Here is a 10,842-nt window from a genome sequence, read left to right as displayed (position 1 = left end):
TGTGCCAGCCTTTATCTTGGATGTAGAAGATTCAAGCAATGGTGCTGTGAATGGTGGCTAAGTCCACATGTTTACTGAACTGCAAGTAATACATGTTTGATCTTCAAATTCTTGGTCAACAGCGTCCGGAACCCAAGTGACCAACCTGAACCCAATTGACCGCCCTTTGGGCATCTTCCCAGTAGCATTCCTTGGCTATTCCTCTCACTCGCAGGGATGTTTTCAGGTGGTCTGACACCTATTTTTCCACAACCACCGTTTGAAATATATTCTCCAGTCTTAGATCAATGTAGGGGAAGCCCCGATATACAGTTACAATCCGCGTAGGGAATAGATTTGGGGAAATGATAAATGTTTCGGTAAGGTAGAATAGCATATACTAGGAGGAGAAACTAGAAAGCTGAGAAGATGGATGTTTCCCTTACTGCTGTAAATTTGCTTCATGAGTTGTAACGCTTCTTGCTCTGATAACATTTACCATTTCTATTGTTTTCCATTTACGCGAATGACCATTATGCTTTTATTGTCGCCTCGAAAAGGAAAAATATATAGAGAAAAGTGGGTGGATGACTGGTTTCCAAAATTGCTGCTATTTGAGAAATTATTTGCTTCTAATGCTTATGTTACGCTAATGTGCATATATGACAAGGATAATCTTTGCATCTATCACTCGTTGGCACCTACCCTCTGATCAGAGGGTTCCACGAAAAGGGGCTGTAACGCTTGTTTCTGCTGAAAACTTTGAGCCTTGTGCTATAAACGGATACTTCAACAGAGCCAAGTACAGGATATCGCAATCATCTACTTCCCCCATTTGCAAAAAGGCTTGTTCCAACTTCCAACCGTACATCCAGGATTCCAAACCTGCATGCACCTGGGTTTTTTAATCCAAGTTTCTATAAAGCTAAGAATTCCCTTACCACTAGCATCTACAATCAATACTAAGTCAAATAAAAAAAGTCTACTTCCAACTGAAGCACAAGCCCGTGCAACATATTCAACTACAAACTCTCGTTGTCCTTTTTTATGAAGACCCTATTTGCCATAATCATTTTGTTGTCCTCCCTGACAAAATTGGGTAATTTAAGGTTTTCTTTTTTTTTTTTTTCTGGGGAAATTTAGCTTTAATACAGTAGACCATCCCTGCATTCTACAATCTGAGTTTGATGCTGCCATTTTTATTTTTTTTTTTGTTTCTTAATTCGAAGATGTAATCAGCTGATTTGTATGTTCTCCTTAGCTTGAGATATTATATTGTATTAGTCAAGGTACTTATGCATGTACCTATGTTCGTGTAATTCTAGCTTGTATAGCATATAGATAGATTAAAGATTGAATGAAGTGTTAAATTTCATGATAATTTTCGTGGCTTGATCCCGTGACAGTATAATGTTTGATGTGTCTGATATGGAACTTTGTTTCGTTGGGACATGAATGTTTTCAGATGGACAGGATGAGGAGAAGTATTGGTGCATAGCTGACGAGCAGTTTCCTGATGAGGTGTTGGAGGAGGCCACGGATTGGGCCTGCAGGAATGGTGCAGACTGCAGCGAGATTGAACCAGGGGGATGTTGCTACCTTCCAAATACGGTGAAGGACCATGCCTCCTATGCATTCAACAGCTACTATCAGCATATGAAACACCTTGGAGGAACTTGTTACTTCAATGCCGCTGCAATTCTAAATGGTCTTGATCCAAGTAAGTAAAGTTGCATATGAAACCTCATTTAGTCGTGAATTTTTTTGGTTTTTTTTTTCAGTGACAACACATTGTCCTATTTTCTATTTTATTCGGAGAGTACAAGAACCATTTTCCTAACTTCCTTTTGTTACTGTTGATTAATGTCTGACTGATGTATGACCTCTCATCTGCAGGCCACGATTCGTGCAAGTTTTAGTAACTCCCCTGATTTATTCGATCAAGACAAGGACTAATTCTTCCCAGAAACTCGAGATATTTGAGATTCTGGAAGCACTCTTTCAAGGATTAGGATTTAGGAAAGAGTTGATCGAATTAGTTTTAACATAGTCACAGTAAACGAAACTGTTTCATGAATTTTGCTGTGAAGTATCAACTACTTTCTTGTTTCATTCCCTCAGTTGTACATGACCCTCAAACCTTGGCATGTTACCATCGATCTGTCTGCAGTCCTCTTGACTGTACAAGACATACAAATGTTCCAGTTCAACACTTGAGGGTTCCAACATAAAATTAGAAGACAAAAATAACCAATAATACCGACTGCTACTCAGACTAATTTTTTTTTTTTTTTTTTTTTTTTTGCACATACATAAAAGATATCTACTGCCAACTCAAGCATATTCAGACCGAGTACAAAAACTCCCGTCGTCCTTTGATTATGAAGGCCATGATCATCTTCTTATCCGCTCTGACATAATCATCTTTGTTTCTTAATTTCGAAGATGTGATTAGTTGTTTCGTTGTTCTCCTTATGTATTTCGATGGTTTTTTTTCTTTGGATGAAGGAAAATAGGAGCACCTTGATGGATCAACATATAGAAGGGTAAGTGGATAATTGAATTTTAGGTGTCAAAAAGGCAGTGGTGTGATGTTTATTTACTTTGACTATCAGAAACATTAAGCAATCTGGTCAAAATTCATTCATTAAAAAAGTCATCCAGAAAAAAAAATCAAATTTAGGTTCTTCTAGTCGTCTGGCCCAACCAACCAACCATTTTTTTTTTTAATACTAGAATGTACTTGAGCCTGCACTTCATAAATCTCCTTTTGCTTCTTCCTTAAGTTGAGCCAGTCGCGAATCAACCTCAGGCCCGTTACGTTGTGAAGGGACGCATAGCCAGCTTCGCAAGCATCCTTTTTTTTTTTTTGGTGGGGGGAATAATTCCTCAGCCTTTTTTTCCCCCGTGAATGCATGGAAAGCTGATGGTCCCATGATAATAGTAGTAGTTTCTTTTCATGTAAGACACACATCAATTAGGAAATCAAGCAGTATGATAGAAAAATAAACTAAAACGGGAAAGCCGAGGGAATTTTCTTCTTTCACTACTTTAGTTTGCTTCGTCAGTGAAAAAGATTGATTCTTTCTTCTTTAATTAGTTTTTTTTTTTCCTTTTCTTTCTGGTAATGTTAATTTATGTTGACCGACATAAACCATCAATATGTTTTTTTGTTGTCCTATCATATGTCGATTATCAAAATTGGAGGAGGATTGATTTTCTAAAACCTTTTTTCTCCCTTTCTTGAGAAACTAGCAATATTGTAGGTATACCTGTTTTGCTTTAACCATAATTTGCTCGTATTAACATAGAATCTGGTCTAAGTCACTGAGATCTGTGATCTCATTAACTCTCTATTCTTGAATAATCCGCGATGATTTCCCAAATGCCCCCTTAATCTTTCACGTGCGCACAAACATACACACCTATATACACAAAACACGCGCACGCATACACACACACACAGAGAGACTAGTGTTGAGAGCATACCCAATGTGTGTGCAATTACGAAATAATTAAAATGAATCAATTTTGTATAAATTTTATTTGTTACGTACAAAAAATTTGTATAAAATTTTCATGAAAGAACTTTGGTTTATATGCTTAAAGTAGTAATTTGGTAGTTACAATATTTAGCATGATTATGAGTGGTTATATTGACAAAATGTGATTAAGGTAAAAATTAATTTTTATAAGGATAAAATTGAAAGGTTAAAAGATGACAGAAAGAATAATTTACACCATCTGTCATGACTCAGGCATTATATATTATGTGTGTGCGTGTGTATATGTTGAGAATCACATTTATTTAATCAAACAAATCACCGTATTAGTGCCTTCTACTTTTATGTAGGTAACAAACATTAACCTAATTAATCACGGTAGACTAAGTTCATTGCTTTTATGCTAAGGGGGTTTTCTCTTCAGCTCTAAAGCGGAAACTTGTAAATAACACATATTACAAGGTAATAAGAAAGCTTATTATGGAAATTCGATAGTTGCGGACAAGGAGAAAAAGGAAATGTAAAGCAAGGATGAATATGTACGTTGGCATTTCGACTCATGTAGTAACATATCTATAATTTATGTATTCGTACTATGAGACGACAAAATTGTATGTGGTATGTGCTAATCAACTTTGTATAAAGCCAAAACTCATTCATCCAGAACATTGTTCATATCACATACGTACTAGCTAGTAGCAAAGTGCAAAAGCAAAGGCTGTTGTAGCTACAACTTATTCAAGCACAAATTCTCATCGTCCTTGTTGATGAAGATCCTTCTTGCCATCATCTTCTTGTCATCAGTCCTGCTGCAAAAATCAGGTAAATAATAGTGTAGTATCACTTACTGGGGTTTTAGAAAGCCGCGTATGTATACATTTATATTCTCGAGGAATCCAAGATTGCATTAAAATGTAGTAACTAGACAGCTTTCTGATTTAAGTAAATTAAGGCAGAAGAATGAACTCGTCCCACCCTTTCTGATATTGTTAGATCCATGTTTTTAATTAACTAGCTATTTATTTAAATATGTGGTCCTCATTGGATGGATTGGAGTCTGATGGGTAGATGGACAGAGAGAGGACTGGTGCATATCGGACGAGCAATATCCGGATGAAGAGTTGCAGAAGGCCATGGAATGGGCTTGTCACAACGGAGCAAACTGCGACAGCCTACAGCCAAACAGACCCTGCTTCCTTCCCAATACGGTCAGGGACCATGCTTCCTACGCATTCAACAGCTACTATCAGAACATGAAACACAAAGGAGCCAGTTGTTACTTCCTTGGTGCTGCAGTTTTAACTGCCCTCAATCCAAGTAAGCCTGCTTTTACTCGGCATTGTATCACCGTCTGATGTTTGGAGCACAATCTGAGATTTCTTTTATGGCTACGTTAACTCTACTCTGTATCCAGAGTTCAGACAAAGCCTGTTAACATAAGCATCTTCAATCCAAGAAAATTACTAGACAAAAAAAAAAAAAAGTATCTTGAAGTCCTCGAGTCTGTGGTCCTAATTGTGTTGTTGGCGGATTAGTGAATAAGTGATAGTGGCTTGAAGTTGAAGAACCAGCAGATCTTAAGTCTTTTTTTTTTCTCTTTTCCCACAGCTAATTAAGCCAGCTGCTCAATCATCAATGCGTCTTCACATACTACATATTGATACAGAGTAGTTAGTGTATAACCAACCCCATATCAGATTACTTGCTTTTTAAGTTCTTTTTTTTTTCCGTCATTTCTCATACAGATCCAGGTTTGTCCACGAACCGGGCAAACAATAGTAAGAAACAGGGAAATTTGCCAAATTGGTCTCTTATATTAAAAAAAAAAAAACTTTTTTAGTCCCTCCAATTTAAAATCAGGTATAATAGTCCCTCAGATATAAAAAAGTTTGCCCAAAACTCATTTTCGTTCAGTTCTCTGGCCAAAAAACGCATACCTCCTTTACGTGCTAAACCAAGATGTAAAAAAAAAAAGAAAAAAGTAAAGATAAGAAAGGCGGTGGGATTGGATCAAAGCAGAATAGCCACATTATGAAAAGAAGTATAATCATAAACTGTAGCGTTCTAGTCTTTAATCTGTTACTCAGATTTATTCGGTCAAACTGAGATTCCTGTTGGGGATTTTACATCGGCAGGCCACGGTTCGTGCAAGTTTGAGACGCTTCCCTGAACAGAATTGCTGAAGACATTATTCATCTGGGAGGTCAATCAGGTCTTTTTATCATATACGAGTTAAGGAGAGAGTTTGAATGAATGTAAACAATGTCCAAAGTAAGACCTGGATGTGCATGTTTACAACCCTTTTCCATTTCCACTTTTATAGCTCCTTTGTCATTTGAATGTGATCCTAATTTATGATTCATCAAAAGTGTATTTATTTTGGCCCACAGCTGTTCTTCAAAAGCTGAGTTCCATTCATAATTTGGGCCTCCACTCCAGGCTCCCGTGTGTCAACAGCATCATGTCAGCCTGCATTTTAGTCCAAAACACATGGGCTGAGATTGACCCAAAAGACGTACTACTGGTTGATGAGACGGAGGATTAGCCATATTTATAAAAGTGACAAATACTTATGAGTAAATATTATATATACTGACTGACAGTATATATATTATCACCGTCGTTGGATTCATGACATGCGTGCAAAAGTTAAATTTCAAATTCAAATTTTTGCATAGTTGTTATTCATCAAACGCTAACAGTGTATAATAATGGTATATATACTATCAGTGTAGTAGGAAAGATTAATCCAATACTTATCCCATGTCCCAGTAATACTAGTATTAGCTGGCTTGCCTGGGAGGGAGAAATTGCAATTTGCGTTTTCTGGAGCTAATGTGATGTCCAAATATGAATGACACAGACTACAAAGTCAAAAATCTAGGCATTGAATTTGAAGGTGGTCGAGTCGTGAGCTGTTGCCTGTAACTATCCATTCTACTAATAAGTAAAGGTAAGGACCACCTGACCTGGGCTGTTAGCCCTATATCATGGTCGTAGGGATGGAAGCAGACGATCAAGATCAAGGAGGAGGAATGGAGGAGTCACTAGTCAGTAGAGGAGGAGGACTGGTACAATTTACAAAGATGAGATAAGGAGGAGGAATGGAGAGATGACAACAATAATGCTCATGGCTAATGCTTATCATATAATAATATTCACGTGCCACAATCCCTGTAGAGTAGTACAGTAATTCTCAATGTGACATATCCATCAAACTTACTTCATCCTATCTATCCCCAAACTATTGGAATTGAAATGCGAGACCAATTTTCGTATCACCGTCATCAATCAATTCGACACGCATTCCAATTTCTTCTATTTACTGGGAATGAGCCCCAAATACTACGTGATGCTACAAACAAGCCTATCCTATTTTTAAGTCAAAATTTTATTAATTTTATGCGGTAATAAAGAATTACTAAAATGGAATAAATGCTGATCCCACTCTACTTTTTTTTTTTTTAATGAAATTTCAGCAAGCAAATTATGATAAATGTGCTAATTCTCTTTTTCTTTTTCTTTTTTTTTTTGCCTTCCTTTTCTTCTTTGGTTGGAGTTGAACAATTTGCAGCCTCTGGCCATGGATGTTAGGCCAAAACCAAGTACAAAGTTGGCGAGGCCAACAGCCTTGCCCTTTTGGTCTGATCGTTACCATCAAAACTTCAAAGTCTTGGTTGTGGTGAGTGAGAAATTAAGGATTCGAATCTTATCTCTCACCGGTTATTATCTGTGACTCCCTCCTCCTTTTATTTTCTATTAAATTAGGATAAAACATGTTATATAAATGTTATCGTTATTTAAAAAAAAAAAACTAGTACGGAGTTGGTGGGTGCAGTGAAATGCTGCAAATGCAAGTGCAACAAGGTTGTTGGGTTGTACCTAACTAGCTTATATGGTGATAGCAGTAAATCCAGTTTGTTCACTTTCTATGAGCGTCATAATTAATTACAGTGGAATGTTTAATCAACCTAGTCATGATACGCTTGTAGTGAATGGACAAGCGCACTTGGCTTTATTGATTTTCTTTGATCAAGGAAGCATCAACACGGGAAAATATGGCCATCAAAGGCCCACCACCTTGAAAAGCAACTTCAACAACTCTTAACCTTTTTAAGCCCCTTTTAACTTAACACATAATTTTAGATTTGAGATTTGCACCGGATGATAATTCATAATGGTAAGATGAATAATTTGATGTCCCTTTGTACAGTGCGCATCAAGTCATGGGTCACCATTAATTCCACCCACACCTTCCTGCGATCAGGCCATTAAAGACACGCCTCTCCCTCACCCTTATCTCTCGTCCTTGGGACCAAAAAACCACTGCCCCTTCCCAGAAACCAAAAGTAATCCAAAATCTTGAGCTTTATTTTTTTCCACCCCTTCCTTAAATGCTGTCCCAGATGTCAGAACTACCTCACAGTCAATGCTAACTTAGCTTCAATTTAATGCATCCTGTGCGTTTGAGGTGAAGGCCGAGGAGTTAGACTAGCCCTTTTGATCATTTTTACACATGGCAAATCCTAGCCTTGTTACGTATTCTTGATGCTTCCTTGCTTCTATTTAAGTGGTGGGATAGGACGCGAGCGGAGTTCGTGTCTTTCTATTCTTTTTGGGGGAACTACCAGCTCGCGAGTCCCTGATAGGCTTCCCTGCTTGACCTGGTTGGTGTAATTAGAAATTTGCACAATGAGTTACTTGGGTGTAGGAGTGAGTCCTGGGAATGTTCCTGTTTATCATGGGAGCAATTTGAAGGTGGTTGATAGGCGGGTGAGGATTGCTGAATTGGTTTTGAGGTGTTTAATTTGTGGCCTGGCTGTTCTTGCTGCTGTTCTAATTGGGACTGACACTCAAGTCAAAGAAATATTCACCATCAAGAAGGAAGCTAAGTTCACGGAGATGAAAGCTCTTGTGTAAGATTGCCTTCCCTTTTATTAGTATATCTGAACTACACCTTGAATAGTAAGTAGTAGTATTTCTGGCTTTGTTTCTGCAAAAGAGTTGAGTTTGCCTTTGCTGTGGCAGCTTTCTGGTAATAGCCACTGGGATTGCTGCTGCCTACTCATTTGTCCAAGTTCTAAGGTGTATTACAAGTATGATCAGGGGCAATGTGCTCTTCAACAAGCCCTTGGCTTGGGCTATTTTCTCTGGAGATCAAGTATGTAGTTTTCTGATTTCCTTCTTCGGTTTTGTTTATGTAGCAAGGGCTTTCACTTGTCATGCATGCTTGCACATACTTAGCTGATTCCTCGCCCATTAATCATGATTGCTAACTCCTAATTGTAAGAACTATTTTTTCAGAAACCTGAAGCTCTCAAAAATCCCCAACACTACTATTGGTCTATAATAACGGGACCTCTTCCTTCCCAAGGCCTCGTTTCATAATCCAATTTAGCATTTAATGTATTCATATTTTAACATATTCAGACACATTTGATTGATAAGCAAAACATATAACATCTTAAGGCACTAAATTTAACTTATTCCATAAGATGAGTCACTCATCACTTAATCCAAAATCTGTTCAAATGTCAAGATTTAAAACTCAACAATTCAGTAACTTAATATATTGGACCTAGATTTCAATTTTTTTATTTCAGTTTTATTAAGCGCACCCCGAGTAAAAATGGTGCTACATACGCACCTAGAAATTATTCATGTTTCAATTTGGTACCATATTATGGTCTTGACTGGTTTTAAAGTGGGCAGACTTTGTCAAGGAGTTAAACAAAGTAGTTGTTTTGGCTCATTAAAGCTAGATACCGCAGCATTAGCATTATCACCACCAAACACTGCATCCATCATAACTCATCGTGGACCCTTTTTAAGTCCTTTAGATTACATACAAATAAAAAGAGAGAGTTGGGGTTCACCAAAGATGTTGCCTGGTACCTACTTTGCACAGGTGGAGACTCTTAGATGAAGACATCTATCGAAATTATTAATGGCTCTTCACAGCTCATGACTTCTTGTAGCCTTTCAGAAATCAGACTGGCCTATAGTAAATGCTGTTTGCAGTGAATTTAAAGTCCATTCAGATAGGAGATGTAGAGGTGTAAAGTTTCATAGTTCATAACTCATTACAGAACTCTTTTCCACCAAAAGCTGTACTAGTAAAAGAGAAATCTGATCAACAAGGTCCTTAAAACACATTCTGCGGCAAGGAAAAAGCAGAGCACAGTTCTTATTAATTCAAATGATAAAGACGGACCTACAACATCAAGTACATTGACTTCTCAACAGAACCACCGTGAATGGTTCACCTTTTCAAATAAAAAATTGAAAGGAATGACTGAAATCACGTTAATATGCATCATGAAAGATGCAGACTAGTCTGGAACAATTTTTGCTTCTTTGATGCACTTGATTTCGCGGTCTTATAACCAATCGTATCATGGGCTCATTTGTGCAGCTGATGGCTTACCTGAGTCTGGCGGCGGTGGCGGCGGCAGCACAATCTGCTGTGTTTGCCAAGCTGGGGCAGACTGAGTTACAATGGATGAAGATATGTAATATGTACGGGAAGTACTGCAACCAAGTAGGGGAGGGGATAGCCAGTGCACTGATGGTTAGTCTTAGTATGGTGGTTTTATCTGGCATCTCAGCTTTTAGTCTCTTCCGTTTGTACGGAGAGAACAAGGGAAAGAACAGTTCAAGATGGTAGACAGACTGGACTAAATTATGTCATCAGCTCATGGTACATGATCCTGCTGGATCTTCACTGTGACCCTTTTAAGCATCATATATGTGTAACCTGGTGGACTTTCTTTCTTCTTGTAAAATAAAACAAACACCTGCTTTTTGTGGGAATTCTTGATCTTCTATGTTCTGTCGCTGCTGCTCCTTGCACTAAAACGAAATTCACTGTTCTATTCATACAATTAGCATGCTAGGCTTAAATTTGTTCGAGTCCAGACACTCCTTTGAGGTATATGGGTAGTGCAACTGGTGATATAAAATTGGCTTTTACTGAACTTTCAGACTTTTAACTGATTTTTTTTTTTTTAAAATCTAGTTGTTGTCAGCCAAACATTCGTTGCTTTGCAAGAAGATTGTGATACCTGTGGCCTTGATCCGCGACCTCTCTGCATGCATTTCTAGTGTAACGTTCTGCCATTCTATAAATATAGAACAATAAACAAGAGATCTGTATTTTGATCAAGAAAGTGGAATTTCTTGCCCATTCCATTGGGAAGGGAAGCAGTTTTACGACAATTTGAGAGTGTGATCTTAGGAAAGTAGAGGATGTTGGTGTTGTACGAGGCAAAAGGCAAAGCATTTCTTCCCAAGGTCAGCCAGTGTGCAATGCATTGTCAAGTAGTGTGCCATTCCAGATTTGCTTAGAATACTGAGTCCT

At 37.9% G+C, this 10,842-nt stretch overlaps 2 protein-coding genes across 2 annotated transcripts; both read left to right on the top strand.

Moving 5' to 3' along the window:
• The first annotated feature begins 4,090 nt into the window (after positions 1 to 4,090).
• LOC113783515 (PLASMODESMATA CALLOSE-BINDING PROTEIN 3) lies at positions 4,091 to 5,869 on the top strand. The gene is made up of 3 exons (XM_027329672.1): positions 4,091 to 4,304; positions 4,551 to 4,799; positions 5,618 to 5,869. The coding sequence occupies exons 1-3, from the start codon at positions 4,250 to 4,252 to the stop codon at positions 5,650 to 5,652; spliced, it is 339 nt and encodes a 112-aa protein (XP_027185473.1). The 5' UTR covers positions 4,091 to 4,249; the 3' UTR covers positions 5,653 to 5,869.
• A 1,891-nt stretch (positions 5,870 to 7,760) lies between these two features.
• Positions 7,761 to 10,459, top strand: LOC113782986 (CASP-like protein 2B1). Its single transcript, XM_027328977.1, has 3 exons — positions 7,761 to 8,398; positions 8,511 to 8,643; positions 9,898 to 10,459. Exons 1-3 carry the CDS (start codon positions 8,175 to 8,177, stop codon positions 10,147 to 10,149), a joined length of 609 nt encoding a protein of 202 aa, XP_027184778.1. The 5' UTR covers positions 7,761 to 8,174; the 3' UTR covers positions 10,150 to 10,459.
• Positions 10,460 to 10,842: the final 383 nt, after the last annotated feature.

The sequence above is a fragment of the Coffea eugenioides genome, chromosome 9 (assembly GCF_003713205.1).
Source record: "Coffea eugenioides isolate CCC68of chromosome 9, Ceug_1.0, whole genome shotgun sequence".
Lineage (NCBI taxonomy): Eukaryota > Viridiplantae > Streptophyta > Magnoliopsida > Gentianales > Rubiaceae > Coffea > Coffea eugenioides.
Note: the sequence above shows the minus strand (reverse complement) of the source record. Positions and strands in the feature narration are given on the sequence as shown.

Excerpts from the sequence above, each read along its gene's own strand:
- LOC113783515 (XM_027329672.1), top strand. The coding sequence starts at position 4,250 with ATGAAGATCCTTCTTGCCATCATCTTCTTGTCATCAGTCCTGCTGCAA. Across the intron at positions 4,305-4,550 it reads AGTCCTGCTGCAAAAATCAG|ATGGACAGAGAGAGGACTGG; the intron begins GTAAATAATAGT and ends TCTGATGGGTAG. Across the intron at positions 4,800-5,617 it reads TTTAACTGCCCTCAATCCAA|GCCACGGTTCGTGCAAGTTT; the intron begins GTAAGCCTGCTT and ends TTACATCGGCAG.
- LOC113782986 (XM_027328977.1), top strand. The coding sequence starts at position 8,175 with ATGAGTTACTTGGGTGTAGGAGTGAGTCCTGGGAATGTTCCTGTTTAT. Across the intron at positions 8,399-8,510 it reads ACGGAGATGAAAGCTCTTGT|CTTTCTGGTAATAGCCACTG; the intron begins GTAAGATTGCCT and ends TTGCTGTGGCAG. Across the intron at positions 8,644-9,897 it reads CTATTTTCTCTGGAGATCAA|CTGATGGCTTACCTGAGTCT; the intron begins GTATGTAGTTTT and ends TCATTTGTGCAG.